At 33.0% G+C, this 22190-nt stretch overlaps 1 protein-coding gene across 1 annotated transcript in view; it reads right to left on the reverse strand.

Annotated features, from left to right (window-relative positions):
• Positions 1–21493, reverse strand: part of LOC128858952 (sodium/potassium/calcium exchanger 4) — a 66365-nt gene extending 44872 nt beyond the window's left edge. The window contains exons 1-2 of the mRNA XM_054095566.1: positions 21125–21493; positions 17895–18251 (exon numbers count right to left, since the gene is read on the reverse strand). Coding sequence (XP_053951541.1) covers positions 17895–17970 — 76 coding nt within the window. The 5' untranslated portion in view covers positions 17971–18251; positions 21125–21493. The remainder of the gene's footprint in view (positions 1–17894; positions 18252–21124) is intronic.
• Positions 21494–22190: the final 697 nt, after the last annotated feature.

The raw sequence follows: 22190 nt of genomic DNA on the forward strand, positions 1-22190 counted from the left end.
TAATCATGCGGCATTGAATCAAAAGCTTTTTTGTAGTCAATAAACGCGACGCTTAAATTCCGCCTTCTTCTCAGAGCTACTCCTGTTATTACAGTGTCTGTAATAAGCTGATCTTTACAGCCCATTGTGCGCTTCCTGCAACCTTTCTGTTCTTCACATAAAATGCTGTTAATTTCACAGTGTTCATATATTCGGTTAGCGATAATTTTCTTCAAGAGTTTGTATGTCGTGCTCAAGCAAGTAATTGGGCGGTATTTTGCTGGATCAGCAGATGGTGCGTCCTTTGGAAGAAGATAGGTTACTCAGGGTTATTTTATTTTATTTTATTTTGTTTTATAACATTTTATTTTATTTTATTCCTATTTTCCTAACAACTAATTCAACACAATAAATTCACCGGGCGTCGACGTGTTGCGCGTGCGCAGTAGCAAGTCAACAATTGCGTTACGCCTTTTTTATTGCAATACAATAGGCGTCTAACTACTCGTTTTCATTTGGCTGCCGCTACTGCTAGCAGTTACGTTTGTTTCTAGCACCAGCGGTTTTGTTTTGTATGTGTTTTTCTAAACTAGCAACTGCATGCAAGTTTGTTGAACTTGTTTGGCGCTATGCCAATTCAAGTTGCCTGGGAAATTCTGGCCAAATGCCAGCGTGCGCAGCAATAATAGCAACAACAAAATAATAATAAGAATAACTACAATCACATAAATATACATACGTATGTATGTTTTCGCATATAATTTGTGCGTGTGTACATTTATAAGTACAGATGCTGTGCATTTACTTTTGCCATGCTCATAAGCCAGCATAGAGTTTGATCAAACTTTTTGCTTGTCATTTTAATTATTTCTCTTACTTCACTCGCAACGTATTTCCCACTTTTTTTCTAACGCTAAATTGTGCTCAAGTGGAATAAAAGTAAACAATTTTTTTTCTCTATTTTTTATAGTAAATTTGCTTTTCGGCGGAATTTTATTACTTGGTTTGTTTATATCAAATTTGTGTCTGTCAATATGCGACAATTTCAACGTAATTTTCTACAATTCGTTTTATAGAAATTTGGGTATAAAGGTTAACTGCTATTCCAGTATAAATCTGGTTCAAGTGCGCAAGAAAATTATACTTAGTTTTTGTTTTTTTTTTGCTTAGGAGAGTGTTGTATTTTCTTGCGAAGCACCATTAACTAATAATTGCATATGTATGTATGTGTGTATTTGGGAGCTAAATCTATAGCGTGGACTTTGACTAAGATTCGTATATTGGAATGACATTTTTGGTATGTAGTGTTAAATTTATTGAAAACATGAGGCATGACGATCGATTGGGCTTTTGTGTTGCTAATATTGGCTTGTGAAATTGATGTCCACTGCGAATATGACACATCAAATGACGAAAAAGGGAGAAAAAGTGCGAATTTCTGCCATGCAGTGTTTTAAGAGTTCTCTGTTTTTTGTAATTCAGAGCCCTTTATTTGTAGGCAATAATCCAAAAGCAAACCACAAATGTAATGAATGTACTGCACTACATATTTATTATTATTTTTAATTATTATTTTTTATTTATTTTATTAAATATTTAAAATTTCTTACGTTTATTATTCATTGAAGTCAAAAAATTTCCGAAATTATTGTAAAAAAATCCGAAAAAATTCTGTTCCTGATGGTAATTTATGCAAATTCAGATTTTTTAGATTTTCAATTATTTTCTTTGGGGTTTCTCGAAATTCCTGTGAGACATCAAAAAACCAAAAATAAGAGCAGGTGTCTAACAATAGTTTCTGGTAAATGGGGTCAAGGAATGTTATCTGCCATACAAAGATTACCATTTGCCATGTCAAAGATTACGCCTGTCAGAATTCTCTGAGGGGATTCAATGTTTATTTGCTTTTCAGGTTAATAGGCGAAATATCTCGACATCTGAGCTATAAAACCTGCTCAGCACTTTTATTTACAAGATGGCGCAAAATTAATCACACTACCGAAAGATTTACAAATTTTGGAATTTTGCACGTCAATCATATTTGATATTTGTTGACTGGACAGTTGCAGTATACGAGCAGACAAGCAATAGAGTGCGTAAAAGTAAAAAAAACAAAAAAAAGATTTCCACTATTTAAAATGATTTTGTTTGTATTTGGTAAAAAAAATTATTCAAACATAAAACTTGAATACTAATTTTGCTCCAGAAAATCTTCGAACCAACCAATGGCCTAGCGTCAAGCAATTTCAATATGTCGGAAATTAAATCTTATATACTTGGACAGTCAATCTGCATTAAAAGCGCTAGCTTCACATTCTATGGAATTGAAAGAAGTGTACGAATGGCTTGATAACCTAATTCACTTAATGCAACAAATAAAATTGTATTTTGCTGGGTTCCGGACCACTCTGGAATAAAAGGTAATAAAATTGCTAATGAACTCGCTAGGGTGAGCTCGGTACCCATAGTTTCAGTTGGAAGGACATTTGATGTCAGATTTTCACGCAATGGAGCAATCCAGAATACTTTTTCGAAAACTTGACGGATATTTTCTTTACCGATGGTTCCAAGAATGACCCTATGAAGTCGGATGGTACTTAAACGATAGTTATAAGTATCACTATGCTATGGGGGAAATGGCAACTGTTTTCCAAACGGAAATTCTTGCCATCTTCAAAGTAGCCGAATGGATAATCGAGAGGAGATGGAGCGGGAAACAGATTGAAGTTTTCAGTGGGTGTCAGCTACACTGAATGCCCTGGAGAACGCGAAGCAAACCTCAGAGATTGTTCAAGAAGGTAAGAAGAAGATTAATTCTGTCAGGATTGCAGTTATATGGGTTCCAGGACACTCCGGTGTTCAAGAAAACGAGATTGCTGATGAATTGGCCAACCATGGATCAGCGGTTCCCCCACAGGTACCAGAGCCAATAATCGGAATCAGTTGTGCGGAAATCAAGAACTGTATCAGCGATTATGTATGCAACTTTCATAAATAAAAAGCGATGGTCCGGTCTAGAACGCCGCAGAATTGCAAAGTGTTTAGTGACAAGTCCGAACAGAAAACTGTCAAACTTTCTACTAAAACTTCGAAGGAAAGACGTTCGGTTGATGGTCGGTATAATTACAGGACACAACACATGGGGTCAGCATATGACCACTACTGGAGTCATTGAGGACTCAATGTGCCTGTCTTGCTCGGAGGAGGCGGATAAGACGGATCATTTTTTCTGTGAATGTCCTGACTTTGCGACAAGGCTACGAACTTTGGGTTCCGATGTCGTGATAATGAGTAATAGTCGTTCCCTAAAACTGGAGAATATTTACAGGTTTGCCAAAGAATCTGGAAAGTTCTCACAGGATTAACTATCTCTCTCTCTGTCTCTATTCTTTCCTATCTCTTTCTCTGATACTTTTCGCCTTTACTCCTTGACTATCGCGAAGTAGTTGAGCGAAAAAGAAGTTTTTATCACATTCACAGTTCATTCAAAATGAACTATTTTACCGCGCAATTTTTTTAGTGTCGTTTTTTATAGCCACTCACGCTTTTCTCAGAACCCTTTATCGAGCTAATACATTAATTTGCTTGGTTAATTTGTTTTAGTTTGTGTTTACACTTGGCTTCAGTTATTCCAAGAGTTTATGTCGATTCCACTTACAATAATTCCAAATTCTTCCACTTACTACTACTATGTTTTAAATATGGGCGAGTATTTCGTCAGCGTGTCGAAATTTTATTACTTTGTCTTGACGAGTCTTAATTTCCACACATTTAACTCATTAAATGCTAATTTATCGCACTAAATATTTATTATAGCCGCTTATCGCATCTTGACATTTTAATGCTTTTTGTTTTCTACTAAGCTGTAAATTTGTTGTAAAGGCAGATAAAACAAAAAACAAAACACTTAGATTAATTTGTAATTTACTGAGGCGCAAAATCAGTTTAATGAAAAAGGTGGGAATCGCTATAAGTTCCCCTGTCGGCTGGTCAGTGGGGTTTTCACTTTTTATATAAAATATTTAAAAAAAGGCATACCATTTTTTAATTTCACAGGAATCACATTAGACACCTGTTTCGAAATCAATCGTATAGACTGTGATAGGCAATTAATTGTATTGCAATTTATTTACACATTTTTCTGTTTTTTTTTATAATTTAATTTATTTACTACTCCTCAAGCCTTCATATAACTACTGCTTGCTTGTATGTGGTAGGTGTGTGTATGGATATGAATACATATAATAGGCAGCCTAGCAATTTGCCGCTCACGTTTTTGAAACACAGCAGAGTAGCGCGATAATCCCCCCTTTTCCAAAGCCAGGGCGTGTTGGAATTTTTGTTTTTTCTTCTCTGACTGTTTACTCTGCTCTTCACCGATAGCGAAAGTGTGTACGGGATTGTAGATTTACGTAGGTACAAATATGTACTTATATATTGTATTTAGACATATATGTATATGTGTGTGTGTATGTATGTATTTTCATATGTGTATTAAAGCAGCTACAAAGTGAAATGTGAGTTACAGCTTAAATTAGATATTTAAATTATTGTTGGCCTAGACTTATTGAGGTATGTATTTTGAAATCTGTAATTCCTAGAATTGTCATAAGAAAATTATGCCCTCAAGATAATTATGCAGTTTGATTGAAATGCGCGCTAACCGCAAATGGCAAGCGATGAGCCCCATGAAACCGCCAAGAAAATCGCAGAAAAGTACATCTATTCGCAGAAAGCTAATTTTCTTGTGTAAGGTTGGGATTAATACTTAATTAATTTCAAATGGTGAATTTTTTTGATAAGATCCGATTAAGAGAGAATTCTGGGTTCATTCCGGAGCTCTCCGTGCCTGACAGTTCACGACAAGATGGAAAGGAAACTAGAATTCTCCAAAAAATTCAAAGTGGGCATTAGTGACCGCTCAGCGCGGAGAAACAATGAAATACTCCTAAAACAGGGCACACAGGTGTAGTTTAGTGATGGGTCGAAAATGGAACACGGTAGTGCCGGGACTGGAATTGTCGGACCACATTTCAAAAAAGCAGTTGCAATGGGTAAAACCACTTCCATTTTCCAGGCGGTGGTCCACGCCTTAGAGCTGTGTGCCAGAGAATCTCTACGGAGAGGCACGCGCGGTGCCAATATTAACATTCTCTCTTCTGACAGTCAAGCTGCTCTAAAATCGCTGAATAGCTTCTCATTCCAATCAAGGTTGGTCTGGGAATGTGCAGCCATGTAGCCTGTTAATATCCTCAACACCCCAGCATCAGGAAACTTTGTTACCTTGATGTGGGTTCCGGGACATGAGAGGCACGAAGGGAATGAAATTGTGGAAACTTTAGCGAAAAAGGGGGCAAACACTCCCTTCGTAGGTTCTGAACCTTTCTGCGGTGTAAACAACAGCTTCAAAAGTGCATTTCTACGTGAGCAGAAACAAAGAGGCCTAATTGATTATTGGAGAGCCCAATCGGGCATGCGGCAATGGAAAAGACTCATAGATCCGGAACGGATAAAGGCAGAAACAATCCTTAACCTAAGTAGAAAGGACATACAACTTTACACTGACCCACCAACAGGACACTGTAAACTTAATTATCACATAAAAAAGATTGGTGTGATAGAAAACGATTCTTGTAGGCTCTGCAAAGAGGCGCAAGAAACAGCAGAACACGTTTTTAATTAGTTTTTAGGATTTATTGATAGCCTAAAACTGTGCGAGTAGGCTACATGGCTGCACAATAGATCTATTCATGTCGCAGTGCTCAAATAGCCAATCAATAATAATAATAATAACAACAATAATTAGAGAGAGTTCACAAATTTTCTTAGGAAGGAAAAGAGTTTCATAGTCTGCAAAATTATTTGTCGGCAAAACATCTATTGCAAAACAAATAATGCACCTTAACATGTTGAACTGCTCTGATGATTTTTCATTTTTTTATTTAATGTGTATTATTGTTTTTATAAAAGTAGAGCTGGAAATCTATTTTTTTTTTTCCTAGTTCACTCACTGACACTACACAGTCTTGTATTTTTTTTTTTTCCTAGTTCACTCACTGACACTACACAGTCTTGTATTGGTTTCGTTGATCTAGTTTTGATTTCTGACAGGGTAGGTGATTAGCCTGCCGCCACAAGTCCTAAGTAGTGGGCATGCCCACCTGTCATTGCTTAGGAACAATGCTTTCTTACTGCTTGGAGCGCCATCTGTGTTTCAGATTTTTCGACCAGAAGGATCGCACAGATGGTTGAGGACTTCGCTAAATTTGGTGTGTCTGCGCTATTACCGCGGTTGCCCGCTTTCTCTTGCTGGCGCCACTGATGCAATGTGTAACTGTATGTGTTTCTTTGTTTTTGCTTGTTTTAGCAGTTACAATGCAAATAATGCGCTGCCTATTGTGCGGGAGTAAGGATGGAAAGGATAAGTGTTTGGGGTTGAGGAACGGGATTTTGTTTTTTTAGAAACGGGGAAAGTAGGTAAGTAAATTAGGAAAAGTGCGAGGACCGCTCTTTACGTGGGATTCGAATTCACAACCTTTGAGATGGCAGGCTAGTGCACTTACGCTAGAATACCAAGGCCACTTCAATGGTTCTTTGTTAGATCCAAATTTCACATTTAACGCAACAATTAGAAAAATTAAAAAAAAAAATGGAGAAATTTCATTGAAATTTTAAACTTTTAAGCAGAATTAAAAAATTCCGTAAGCAGTTTTATAAAAATGACGCTTACACCCTTTACCTGGTATTCGGCTATGCTCCTCCTCCAATTTGTGGTATACGTCTTGATGTTTTTCCACAAATGGCGTGCCCTACAACTTCAAGTCCAAGGCGACCTTAGGTAGCGCCTTTAAAAACAGGTACTTTATTTTTCGCGATTTTGACAAATCTGACGTCATCTACCTTTTCGATACAAAATGAACGAATAAAACAAACAAAAAAGGCAGAAAATACAAATACAAACTAATGAAAACGAAGTGCCGTATGTTAAATTGTGAAAGCACAAATTAATATTAAGCCTCCAAATGCAGTTTGTTTGCGTTTTTATGTGGAGGACGCCGTGGCTAGAAAATATGTATGTAATATTACTTTCGCCTCTTCTTCTTCGACTCTTCTTCTTCACAATCATCTAATTCTCCTTCCTTTTGTTTATTTATTGATGGCCTCTTATAACACAGCGAATTCGCAAGGCGCCATCTATTTCTCTATCATTCTTGGCCAAGTCGATTCCTTACGCCCGATGTTTTTTTATGAGGAGCTTTTCCACGGCAATAGACTCGGAAATATACTCGAAGATTTGCCTAAGCAAAAAAAATGTGAAAAATCAACGCGAATTTTGTGCTTCTGAAACTTGTATGCTATTATAAAAAATTTAATGGGATATAAAACTGCGTACCCAGATTTTTGATTTTGTACTTCCGATTAAAAGTTTTGACATTTTGTTGGAAATATGTCTAATTTTTAAAAATCTTTTACAAAGTTTGAAACTTGGATTATATCTCTCTGCAATGAATTGTAATTTTATAAGAAAAATATTTCAATAAGAAAAACCAAGGTAAATAAAAAGTTAAAATTTGTCGAAATATTAAGGTGTTAAATTATTCGCTGGCGCCATGTTCGGGAAATTTTTTAATTCGATATTCTAGTCTTGCATTGCCAAGCTAACAAATATGAATGTAAAAATCTTCACTTACTTACATAACATCTTTGGTAGAATATTCTATACTGCGAACCGCTAATGAGTTTTAGGCATCCTAAAAATCTATGAAGCAGAGCTTTGTAAGCACATCAATAAATGTCTATCTAGCACGAACTCAAACTACGCTCTGAAATGGTTTACCGGTAAGGAGGAGTGGTGTTTTCAGTTTGAAGACGGCACTAAGCATCAGAGTGTGGCATCGAGGTTACCAAAGGAAGGTATAGACATAATGAAAATTATGCCACTTGGTTTTGCGATTCTAAGGAAAATTGTGCAGACAAAATTTATTTCACCAGACCAAACAGTCACTGTAGACTTTTAGCTGGGTATCTTGAATATCTAGAAATTGGCAGCTCTTTACTTTTGCATGATAATGCACCAGTTCAAATTATTTCAAGTTACCATTTGTCGTTTTCACCTGATGAGGCTCTCTGCGATTACCATCTCTTCACAAAACTGTATTAGTCGATAAAAGGAAGATGTAGAAAATGAATTGAAGCCTTGAAGGTTTGAATCATTGTCACCTCCTAAGCAGAATTATTAAAAAAGGCATAAGTAAAAAGTCCTTTTGAAAAGTTGGAAAAACGCCAAAATTCTGTATCCTAGCAGAAGATGAATAACAGCAGAAGTTGAATAAACTGATGGATTTTCCCCAAAGAAAAAAGACTGGGTCTTTCTATTTGAGTGATTACTGGACATGTGTTTCAAATATTTTCGACATTGCTGTACATTTTTCTGAAAACTGATTTATTTATAACTTGATTGCGTTAAGAACCAGCTGAAAAAATGTATTAAAAAAATAATTTTGACCTGTATTCAATGTTGAATATTTTGGAACAGAATTTTTTCAAGATAACAGGTTCTTCACTTTAAATATTTAGTTTTGTTTAGCATGAAATATACCTACTTTAAAACATATTTTTCTAGAAATTTTTTTCAAAATTTTTCAGAAGAAAAAAATTTTCAATATAGAAAATAAGAGAAAATTTAGAAACAATTTTTTTTTGGAAATTTTGGAAAAAAATTTTGAAATTAAAAGATTAAAGAAATTTTGGAAAATTTTTTTTTAAATTTATTTTTGTTCACTATTTTTGAGAAAAAATTAATTATTTTTCCATTTTTGGAAACTGTCATTTTCTTATTTTTTTTTCTTATTTTTTATTAATAGTTGGCTTTCTGCTCAGTAGTTCCTGAATGCTTCATAGTGGGATTTCCATAACTTCAACATTTTGGAACATAAGTTTTTAAAGATAAAAAGTTCTTCATATGATTTTTTTTTAGTTTTTAACATGAAATATACCTACTTCTGAGAAATTCTTTTTTTTTGAAACTTGTTTGTTCAAAATTTTTGGAGAAGAAAATTTTGGAAAAAATGTTAAATAAAATATTAGAGAAATTTTGGAAAAAACGAATTTTTGATTTTCGTAAATGAAACATTAGAGAAAGTTTGGAAAAGAAATATTTTTAAAATTTGTGTTTCGGAAATTCTTTTTGCTAAAAATTTTTCCGACAAAATTAATTATTTTAAGCTTTATAGTGGGATTCCCATACCTTAAATACGGAAATAAAAAATTTGAGAAATTTCGAAGTTTTTTAAATTTAAAAAAATTGTGTTTTGGAAATTTTTTTGCTAAAAATTTCTGACGAAAAATAATTATTTTAAGCTTTGTAGTGGGATTCCCATACCTTAAAAATTTTGGAACATGTGAAATTTATTTGCTAGTTTGTAGCATGAAATATACCTTTCCACAAAGTTCTTTTAGAAAAATTTGTTTTTTTTTGGAAAAAACATTTTATATATTTTTTGCAAAACATCAATTTATGAGAAAAAATTGATTATTATTCCATTTTGGAAAAACATCATTAATTTCGTTTCTTATTTTTTATTAGTAGTTGAGTTTCTGCTCAGTAATCCTTGAAAGTTTCATACTACGACTCCTATAACTTGAAAAGTTTGGCACATAATTATTTAAAGATAAAAAGTTCTTCATATGAATTTTTTTTTAGATTTTAGTATGAAATGTACTTTTCAAGAAAGTTTGTTTTTGGAAAGTTTTTTCATTGGATTGTTTTTGGAAATACATTTTTTTTATTATTTTTTGCTCAAAATTTTTGAAAACCATCATAAGTTTTTTTTTCTATTTTTTTATTAATAGTTCGAGTTTCTGCTCAGTAATCCCTGAAAGCTTCATAGTGGGACTCCCATAACTTGAAAATTTTGCTCGACAATTCCTGAAAGCTTCATGGTGGGATTCCCATAACGTCTCGCACTGATTTTCATTGAAATGAATTAATTTAAATCTAATTTCTGCCTCAGCCACCATTTGTAGTCAGTTAAATAAGTAAAAATAATAGATAAATTGTATTTAAAATTCATAATGCGCATAAATAATGGAGATTCGCTGAAAAACATGTGCTAAGTAGTATAATTGCATCTTAATTTTGAACGGCCCTCAGGGATGCCAATAGATGCTTATTAAAAAACTGCATAACACTACTAACTGCTAGTTTATGGAAATAAATCACAATAATTTAAAAAACAAAAACAACAATAAATAGATAAAAGAAATAGTAGTAGTAATAGTAGTATTTATTGCAAATAAAAGTGAAATTTACAAAATTTGAAATTTACTTATTGTAATATTAAGAAAAAAATTAATATTTACAATAATTTAACGACAATGGCATGAGCCGTCTGTCGATTTATTTTTCGTACAAAACCATTATTCGGTTTACGGTTATTAAAACCAGTTAAACTCTTTTATTAAGTAATCTCAGTACCTAGAGGCATATTTAATGAAACGCAAAAGTTTATCCCAATGATAATTTCCCCCATTGAGAATCTCAATCAGTTGTGAATCATTTAAGGTAAATTTTCCGAAAAAGGCTTTTCTGTATTCTCTTAATAGTGGGCCCCGCGCTAGGAAATGTGCTATGTTTTCTAGCTCGCCTAAATTACACATTGAGCAAGTTTTATTTCCTGTGTCAAATCTGTTGTTATTTAAAATTACCATGTGACTTCTAGCCCTCATTATCCACATGCTTGATTCTATATCATATTTTTTTAAATAAACAGACCTTTATAAACAAAATTCTGTGCATATACTTAAGGAACAAATTATTTTCTTGCATGCCGGTTTCCCAAAAAAGTATGTGTGTAGGCATATGGGATGGTAGCTTCTGAATTCGCTTTACAAAATACTTTTGCAATATATCAACTTCTTCAAACCCCCCGAAACCCCACACCTGTGCTGCGTATGATTCTATTGAACGACAAACTGCAAGAAAAAGTTTCCATTTAGCTTCGATTGAAATTTCTTTCTTTTTTAAAAGATAAGTCCACGAAGCATTAATACCATTTTTTGCTGCAGTTGTTCTGTTTTCAACATGTTTTTTTAAATTCATCTGAGGTGTTATTTCTAATCCTAAGTAAGTATATCGAGACACAGTCTGTATTTCTTCCTTACTAATTATAATACCATTTCTCCTCTTTACTGAGTTTCCCACCTTTTCTGAATACCATTATTTGAGACTTTGAGCGGTTTATTTCAAGATTCCACAGGTTGCTGTGGCTTTCAAGGTTATTAATCATCACTTGTAGTTTGCCTGGGTGGTCCGCTAACAAAATGATGTCATCCACATACATTGGAAGACTAATATTTTTCCCTTCTAAGTTTAATCCTCCTTCTAAATATGTAGATAGATTGATAGATAAAAGCAATAAGTAAATATACTATAAATGGATCGCATTATGCATTTAACCCTCTAACGCACACGGAGGTCTCAGCGCATTCATTTTTTAAATCAATGAATTTGATTGCACTAATTTTTTTCCGCACGGTTTTATGTTGCCAGCGAACAATTACAAAATACTTACTAACTACCACTTGAACTAACTAAAAGTATGTTGGATAATTTGTATGGTTTTTATCAATAGAGCAACAGAAGTCGCCGAAAACTCAAGAAAAATGATTAGTTTTTTGTGTAAGCGCAAAACTACTTTTATTAGTCATATTGAGTACATAATTTTTTTATGGCTTTGATAAAAGTATAAATTTTGGTAATCGAATATGAGTTAGCAGAATAATAAATAAAGTAACCAGTTTAGCTACTCAACCATGTTTTATATTATGCCACCTGGCGTATAGGCATTAACAGATATCACAAATCCGACACAAATTGGGGGACATCAGAATTCGTTTTAGAGGTATGGTTCCTTCGGCAAAGTTTCTTATTTTGATCCCTAGAATATGATTTTCACAGAGCAATGGGCAATTGTTTTGCCTCCCCACAAATCGACCCGGCCTAACATACATGCATTGAAATTCTCTTAAAACCACTTGTGGCTATCTTCAAAAACTCGATACATGGGTTCCTCACGAACTGAAAGAAACGCATTTAACGCAACGCATTAACATCTGCGATTTGCTCGAGAAACGTAATGAAAATGATCCATTGATAACTGGCGATGAAAAATGGGTTGTTTACAAATCATTTAGTCCCATGAAAAATTTGTCTTCTATTTTCAAAAAAAAAATTCGCAATTAATTAGTTCCCAATCCAATATTTTATTCGATTAGTTTGGGGAAAGAGAAGTCCATTATTTTCTCGGTAGATGGCTGTAGTGATCGATATCTTGTAAAGTATCAATCAAACAATTTAAAGCTTATGCTCGTTGTCAAGGTGGCATTTCACATTAAAAAAATCGTTTGCTGTTTTGCCATTCACTTGTGCGTTACAGGGTGTTAACAGTCGAAGTCAAAAAAGAGGAAATTCCGTAAATTTTACAGTTATTCTTTGATAAAGGCGCAAATGCAAGCCAGGCCACTACTGTAACAGCTAATTACGTGCACTTTTTGATTCCTCGATTACGTTCAGGTATTTTTGATGTTAAAGGAAATGTGAAAAAAATTAATAAAATAAAAAAAATTAACACAAAAAATAAGAAAATTAAAAGAATTAAAAATAAAAATTAAAAAAAAAAATTTTAAATTAAAAAAAAATATGTAAAAAAAAAATATGTAAAAAAAAAATAAAAAAACTTAAAAATAATTTTTCAAACAGAAAACAAAATAAAAAAAGAAATAAAAAAAAATATATAAATAAAATAAATGTCGAGAATGGCGATACAATCACAGAAATAATCGAGGTTGACCGACAGGTTAGTAGTCGCGGAGCTAAAGAGTGACCATAAAATAGTTTTAAATTATTTGCCCAGAAATGTAACGCAAAAATAATGGATTTCTTTTTGGAAAATTATATCAAATAAAAATTGAACGCAAACGGTTAAGAAAAACTAAAAAACTGAACACCTTCGCAAATAATGCTGACGATAGAAGCAGGGAATGTTCACGTTTAAATTGCAGTAGTTTAGGTTTAGTTGCATTAGTGGGTTAATAATATTAGTAAGAATTGCTGCACTGCTGAAACGTCATAAAATAGTTTAATATCATGAAAACAGGAAAATGTTTATATAAATTGTATTTTTGCTTTTTATAAATTAAATGAAAATAATTTACGAAAAAATTCACTCAAAAACATAATAACCGCATAGAACGCTGAGGTGCTGTAATCTAGTCAGCGAATAATACATAATTTTACTGCAGTGCGGATTTCCAAAGCATTTGTTGTTGTGCTGATGCTACTCTAGCATATTTGTACACTTACTTACATATTTATATAGCTACACTTCTACATATTTACATATTTACTTACTCATATAATTGCATAATAGCAAAATAATTGCATATTTAAAACATCAGCCGAGTAATACTCATATATACATACATACATCCAGCCATTCATACATCCATACACACATACATAGTAAAAATTATTACTACTAACTGTGAAATGCTTTGAAATTATTTCCAATTAATCCATGACACATAACATAAATTTGTTGTTATTGTAGGAAGGGTGAGGAAAATGTGGGATTTTCTGTGTTGACGGGTGCTTTACAAAGTGAGGTTGAAGTCAACAGATTACAAGAAAAGAAAAGAAAGAAAAACCAATTGCATTGAAAAATCTTCATAAAAATACATTTTATATTGAATGCAATCAATTTCTTGATAACCGTTATCGCAAATTGTCCATTGAAGCGTAATCAAATGCTCATATTGCGCTTCATAAAAATATGCATGCAGCTGTGAAAATAACTTGACAACAAACATTTGCGAAGGTGAAACAAATTTTATGATATGCATTTTGAAGACTTGGAAATTAACCATCGTCTATATACGAGTAAATCAATATTAACATAAGTATTGAAATTTCTTGCGCACTGAATTTTATCAATAACTAGACAGTTAGACGCAATCCAATTTCTATACAAAGTTGTCGCTGTAGAAGCCTAACGAAAAGGGGGTAAAGGGAGTTGTAGGAGCGCACAACTGTGATAGCAAAATGTTCAGAATGAGTAGCGCAATCGTTTCACCGAACAACTCTCGAGGAAAAAATAAGATAACTGAACGAATCTTGGTATATGTATCGGTATACATATGTGTTGGGCGCTTGACCCAATGTCGCATACTATTAAAAACCTGCAAATGCGTGCTCTAAACACGATGTAAGTTTAATTTTCAAAAATACAAAAAAATCAAAAAAGAACATCTAATCTTCTAGTCTAAAAAAACAAGCAAAATCTCAATATATAAATTCCGAATCCAGTCGACTGGAAAGAAGGCAACCAAAAAAAAAATGGCATGCAAGTAGGCGACTCGCCGCTAGTGACCTAAGAAGTATTGAAATACCTACGTCTTCAACTTGACTAGAGGCTAACTTTTCGTGCTCAAATGCGGCATGCAACTACCAAAGCAGCAGCGGTCACGGAAATACTAAGCAGACTAATGGCAAACATAGGTGCGCCAGCACAGCGCAAAAGTAGGCTAATCATGGCGGCCACAAACTCAATTCTCCTGTACGGCAGCAAAGTATGTGGAGATATGCTAAACTGCAAAGCCAAGCGCAAAGCCCTGGAGGCTGTACAACGAACAGCGGCACTCAGAGTTGCCTCAGCCCACCGCACTGTCTCTGGCGCTGCAGTTTTTGTGTGGTGCTGCGGCGAGATGCCCGCCGAGCTCATGGCTCGGGAACGAATAGATGCGTGGGAATCCAGAATGCAGATGCCAAACCATGCTGCGACAGCAAAGCCGATGGGACGCTAAAGCGAGTGACAAATAGTGGAACTTATTCTATCAATAGGCAAATGGGCGCAAAGGAGCTTTAGGGAAGTGAATTACTCAAAATTAACTTAGATCCTCTCAGGTCACGGATACCTCCGGAGATATCTACTCCAAGTGCATATACTGCAAAGCTCCGAGCAATAAGGCTGAAGCCACGTTTTTTAGTTGTAAAAGTTGGCTCGCGGAAAGAGTTGCTCTGAGGAAGCAGATTGGCGACACAGTGCAACAAAGCGAAGCCTCACAGACAGAGACACGAGAAGACGAGCCTATAGTCTGAAAGCTGGCTACAAATACGGTGGACGTGGGTGAATAGAAGTGCTCTTCTATGGATGCGGTTCTCGACCCTTCCGAAGTAATGCAGAAGTAGTCCCGGGAGGGGTGTCTCTCAAGAAGGAGAGGACTGAAAGTGTCCAGGCAAAACAAAAAAAAAACACAATAAGAGGGCGTCCATAAATTACGTGAGGTGTTTTTTTCAATTTTCTGAACCTCCCTCCCCCCTTGGTGAGATGTCGTGAGATTTTATTCAACCCCCTCCCCCATCCCCCAATCTCACGTGAGATTTTTCAAAATGTGGGTTTCTTATGTAAACGCGTTGGATTGTTATTGTAAAAAGAAAAAAAATTTGCTTCGTGCTTTTATTTACGACTAGTTAAGACTAGTAATCAATATTGCTGAGAGTTATAAGTGTAATAAAAATTTAACAATAGAAGACTTAAATCGTAACTACTACGATTAAAAAAAGAATATCTACTCTAATTCAGTCCATGGAGAGTCAAGCGCGGTTTCAAGAGAGACTATTGGGACCAACATGTCCATATGATTTTCAGTAAAATCATGTGCTCCTTCAACTTCGTTCTAATCTAGCCACTCTAAGCCGTTGACGCTTGCGCACAGTAACTCATTAGCTCGTCTTGTGACAATCCGTGAGGGTCGCGCTTTGCGGAACATACGCGCTTGCTTAGCTGGTGCAATGTGAGCTGCTCTCCTGTGCTCTGCAGCTCTTGTGATAGATGCGAAGTAAATACCGCATGTACTGCAGCATTTTTTCTCTAAATCATCACGTATACTTGGGCAATAGAGATCAATAGGCGTGCTGATGAAGGCATTCAGCGGTTGAATCGGTACGCGTATTAGAAATGGAGCAAATGATTTTCCGTCATGTTCTTTAAAGTCCGGAATTGTCAAACGTCAACCTGAGTGATAGGGCGTTCGGCTCATAGTGGCGCGAAAACAACCGACGGGCTACACTGTACCGCAAATTCAGATTTAATTGAGCTATTTGGTATAAAACAAATATGGTGGTTTGACAGTAGTAATGTATAACGTCGAAGTATGAATGAAATTATTTTCTTTCGAACGAATTAGTGAATGATCTTAATCATACTACGACTACGCTTGAGATTAAATCTTAAGCATGTACAACTTTTTTGTTTCAATCAGAAAAAAAATTGCGTGATATTTGCCGAGACCCCCCCTCTCTCCAACGTAAGATTAGATGAGATTTTACTCGACCCCCTCCCCCCCTTAAACATCTCACGTAATTTATGGACGCCCCCTAAACCAAAAAATGCGGCGGCTTTCCATTTTAATAAGGAAAACTTTGATAAATATTTAAAATCCTTACATTCATATTTACAAATACATACTTATATACCAAAATTTTGAGTTTTCCGGATCAAAACACTTCTATATTAAACCTGCTATGCATAGCGCTTTTGAAGTCGCTCAACTTCTACAAATTGAACTTCTTTAACACCAAATATAATTTTATTTTTAATTTTATTGTTATTTCTTTCATCTGCTAGGCTATTTTTAAGGTCAAGCATTTGTGGAGTTAAATAAATAAATGAAATAAAAATAAAAAAATTAAAAAAATTCGTTCATTTTCCATGTAACGCTAATTTTCATGCGTTGGAAATTTTCTAACAAATTGGAGTAGACAATATTTTCCAAATTAGAAATACGTGACACAAATTATTTTGGCATATACGTTTTCTCAATGTAAGCTGCTTTAAAAAGAACAAAACACAACTATTGCAGAGCCTAATTGGAGGAGTGTCAGCGCTTTAAAGGTTCAAATGGCTTCATTTCTTAAGGTAAATTGATCACATTTTGATTATTTGTCCCAAAAATAAATAAATAATTCATCTTAACCTATTTATCCCAAATTTATCTATTAAGCTTATAGGTCAACATCTTTACACAAAATTTGTCACAATGCGAAGAAATTTCAAATTCCTGTGAAAAACAGTGACATCTAATAATTTGGTTCATTTAGAATTCATTTGCAATCCCAACTGTTAAGCGACCTCATCTGTGCATTGACTTAAATTTATACACCAACATTTTTCTTTTATAATTATAATTTTCTTGACAATTGCACCTATGGTAATCAATTTTTATATACCGAAACTTTTTCTTCCCTAAACTCACTTGAAGCTTGGCGTAAACGCGTTAGCAGTCGGTTTTGCGCGCAATCATTAACTGAGCGTCGTTAAAGTGTTGAATATTTTTTTGTTAATATTTTCATAAAAAATATTTATCTGCATGCATTTACTATTTAGATAAAACGTCACGTTGAATTGCTGCTTAGAGTGATAAATCGCATATTTATAATATACCAATTGCTCATAAGTGTTCACTTCACATGTAAATAACAGTTACAACAACTTCACGTCGGCGAAATATTTATTTACCAAAGAGACATTCGTCAAATATTGAACTAAGAAATAGTAAATTTATACGCCTCTAAAGCTGCTCACAAGAATTTTTATTAGCAAAATTACAGGTTTCATGAGCGATATCTAGCTCGTACGCTAAGACGCATTACTATAGCGAAGCAGAAAAAATGAGTGCTGTTAGTATAGCAGGCATATAACATAACAATGTAAGTGAATAGCATAACTAAATAACATAACTAAGTTAGTAACATAAGAGAATAATGTAATTGTGTAACATAACATAATTGCTACTCGAATGCATGCATGTTAACATTGCTTAACAATTTAATGTAAACAAAAGTTACTCATACGTACCGTTGCACTGTATCTGCTCCACACCAGTGGCGAGTACCAGCAATGTGCTTAATAGCAAATGTAAGCGTTTCCCCATCACTTTTTGTGGTTTTCGCTTGACACTTTCACTTTTTATAAACAAAATTCGTTTTTATTTGATAAAATAAGATTTTTTATTTGTGAATTTGTTTAAATCGTTCCTTCGCGCCTCTGTGATGTCGTTGCGAAAGAGCAACAAAATGTTAATGCTTATAATGTTTCGTTGTGTGTTGTTGTGTGATTCTACATGGCAGTTGTTTTAGAAGAATTATTTGTGTGATAGTTGCATCAGTTCTATTTCCAAGCACAAGCTGGTGAAGTGGTTGCTCGAATCTGAATCTGAAATGTTGCAGTTAATATTTGTTACTAAATATTTTATATACCGCTGATAAATATTTTTTAATAAACTAAATTTTTAATAAATAATAAATAAAAATGTTTCATATTATTTGAGATTTTTTCAATTTTGTTTGGGTACAGTAAAAATTCTGGTGTAACGGGCCTCGTTAAGAAATATCAAATATGAGTGCATAAATGCAGCCAGTAATGGGAAAACCAAATGAAGTAATTTTTTCCTTTATAAAAAAATGCTTCAAATATATAAGAAGCAAATTTTAAGCGCCGTAAGTCTCTATTTGGCATTTAAAATAAAGCTAATACATTTTTTAAAAATAAAAATATCAATAAGGCTTATGTTTTTCCCATAAACTATTTGAGGCTTTGCTTAATGCAGTAATCAATCAATAATTGAAACATATAAACGCAAAAGTATTCATATTAAATTATCGATTTTCTTTAGTATTTTTCGTTGTTCGAAAGTTAATCACTCACTTTATGATTTTTCTAATTACTGTATAGCAACTTTGACCCCTGAATTAAACGCTTCGAGAACTAATATGGCTCGCTTTTACAGACCAACTTTAAATTCACTTTATGAGCCATTCTTTACTTTAGTATTTCATGTTATGTATCTGCACTAATTGAACAGTTACAATTTTTTAAACTAAAATTATAGTTCACATTTTTTTTCATTTTTTCAAATATTTTACTTTTCAAATTTTTTAAAGTTTATTATATTGTCATGTAAGTATTTGAAAACTTTAAATACTTACAAAAATTTAAAAGAAATTAAAGAAGTGAAATTAAAGCTGCCTTCTAAAGCTACGACAGAAATTTGATACTATTAAATTTTTATTAAAGTTGCCGCGCAAAAATTTAAAAGAAAATATAAAAGAGGAATTCCGACAGTCTTCTAAAATTCTGGTAGAGAATTCGAAACTGCTGAATTTTTATTAAAATTGTTGAGCAAATGTTTTAATTAAAATATGAAAAAGTAATTTAAATTAAATTAAAATAATTTATCTAGAATTAAAAACAAACATTTTAACTGTTATGTTTTTATAAAATTTTAAATTATTGTAAAATATTAATTTTTAAGAAAACATCTAAAAGAATTTTTAAAATTTTCTATAGATTTCCGTATTACCTTAAAAATGCTTGTCGTTTTTTTAATTTTTAAAATACTTTTCAATAAATATCTAAAGCATCTTCTAAAATAAAATAAAAATTTCTTAACTGCAATGTTTCTATAAAATATTAAATTAAAATATTACAATAATAGATATATAATTTTCAATCAAACATTTAAAAGAATTTTTAAAATTTTTATAGATTTCCGTATTACCTTAAAAATCCTTGTCTTTTTTTAATTTTTAAAATACTTTTCAATAAATATCTAAAGCATCTTCTAAAATTAAAAAAAAAAAATTTGTATCTGCTATGTTTCTATAAAATATTAAATTAAAATATTACAATAATAGATATATAATTTTTAATCAAACATTTAAAAGAATTTTTAAATTTTTTATAGATTTCTGTATTACCTTAAAAATGGTTGGCTTTTAAATTTTTAATTTTTAAAATACTTTGCAATAATTATTAAAAGCATCTTCTAAAATTAAACAATTTTTTTTGTTAACTGTTATATTTTTATAAAATATTGCATTGAAATATTAATTTTTGAGCGAACATCTTAAAGAATTTTTAACATTTTTTAAAGATTTCTGTATTGCCTTAAAAATGCTTGTCTTTTTTTAATTTTTAAAATACTTTTCCATAAATATCTAAAGCATCTTCTAAAATTAAAAAAAAAAATTTCTTAACTGCTATGTTTCTATAAAATATTACAATAAATTAAAATATTACAATAATAGATATATAATTTTTAATCAAACATTTAAAAGAATTTTTAAAATTTTTATAGATTTCTGTATTACCTTAAAAATGCTTGCCTTTTAAATTTTTAATTTTTAAAATACTTTGCAATAAATATTTAAAGGATCTTCTAAAATTAAAAAAAAATTTTTTGTTACCTGTTATTGTATATTTTTATAAAATATTACATTGAAATATTAATTTTTAAGCTAACACCTAAAAGAATTTTTAACATTTTTTAAAGACTTCTGTATTACCTTAAAAATGCTTGTCTTTTTTTAATTTTTAAAATACTTTTCAACAAATTTTTACTGTGCAAATTGTTGCTCTTTTTAACTCGGTCTAAGGCTACCACTTGGAAGTGCCCTGTTTCCATTCTCTCGGCATAGATTTTTAAATTTTTTTATAAATTTCTGTATTATCTTAAAATATTTTTTTTTTTTTTTAAGATTTGAAATACTTTTCAGCAAATTTTTACTTTACAAATTGTTCCCTTTTTAAAGTCTATGTATGTAATTCGATCGGCGCTACCATTTGGAAACGCCCACGCCCGAATCTTCTCATTCAAATGAAAGACACAATTTTCTCTAATAGCTCCCCCTCCTATTTTTGGTGTGCATCTTGATGTTTTACCACAAAAGAAGGGGCCTACAGCTGTACGCCGCTTCGGTACGGCAGCTGTTTTTTATGGCAGGCAAGCACTCGAAGGTTTGCCATTGCCTGCCGAGCAACTATTGCCGTAGAAAATAACTTTTCCTATCAACTTTTCTTGCGGTCCTGGGTTTCGAGCCTCTGCATTTTCGCATGGTAGTCTCGCACTAACCCATTCGACTACTTCCACCGTTCTTGTTTTATACAGAATGAAATTTTTGTTCTTTTGTTCATTTATTTGTTTTATTTTTTTTTAGAAATTCTTTTAAATTTTCATTAAAGAACATTAAATTATTTTAATTCAAATATTATATTATACAAATATTTGAATTTTCTCCATTGGTTACCTCTAAATTTTTCACAACTTTTTCTACCCGATTACTAACAATTTTTTTCGCCTTGAATTTCTTAAGCCGCGCACACGAGTTTGCCCTTTAAAACAACACTCTCATGCGTAAATTCTTTTAGTTTGTTGGCAATTTTAATATTTCGCACAATTTAGAAAAATAACAACCGCGCTAACAACCAACGTGCTTGAATTTCGCCAAATCGAAAGCACTTTTCCAACGTCGACTCCTTGTTTTTTGTTGTTGCATTAATCTACTCTCTAAGTGCTGCATAAATATTCATTTGCGTAACCCGTTGAATATAATTTCGATAGGTCGGTAATTTTGTCGGCACTTAAATGGGGCTCAACGCATCCGCACGGCTAGAATTATGGCATTCAACTAATTAAATGTATGCGCGGCGTTGCCGTCTTAAAAGGCATTTTGTCAAACAAATATTCAACGATTTGAAGTACTGATTGTTTTCATTACATTTCATTAGTGTTGCTATTGTGGTTGTTCTTGTTGTTTTGCTATTTATCTTTTCATTTTTTTATTGAATTTTATACTAAAGGCCTTAATAAGGTGTTTGTGTGTTGGTGTGCTGCAAAAAATTATTATCTCTAGCATTGTCCGATTGAAGTGAGGTTCTTAACGCTGATATTGCAGCTGAGTGATTGTTGGTGTTGTTTTTGTTGTTGCGTCTGCCAAGGGTTGCGGCGGCTATGATCGAGTTGATTTCGTTGCTACTGTTGGTGTTGTTGTTTTAGTGAATCGTAATACATATCAGTAAGGCAGTGAGTTGATTACTAAGTTAGTTTACTTGCATACATACAAACATAGTCAAACTCAACGCTTTTGAGCGAATTGCGTTGAGTGCATTTCATAAATCACTTCAGTTGATAAACAAAATTACAGTAAAATAATGAAATGTGTGAGTGATACTCTCTCCCATCTTGGTATGCAGGCCCTCTCGCCACAGCTACGCGTATGCGCGTATGTAGTTATTCCACTCAAGCAGAGATTATTTGGACTTATCTATGTATACTCAGATTATGATAAAAAAAAGTAGTTTGGCTGATTGACC

The sequence above is a fragment of the Anastrepha ludens genome, chromosome 3 (genome assembly GCF_028408465.1).
Source record: "Anastrepha ludens isolate Willacy chromosome 3, idAnaLude1.1, whole genome shotgun sequence".
Taxonomy (NCBI): Eukaryota; Metazoa; Arthropoda; class Insecta; order Diptera; family Tephritidae; genus Anastrepha; species Anastrepha ludens.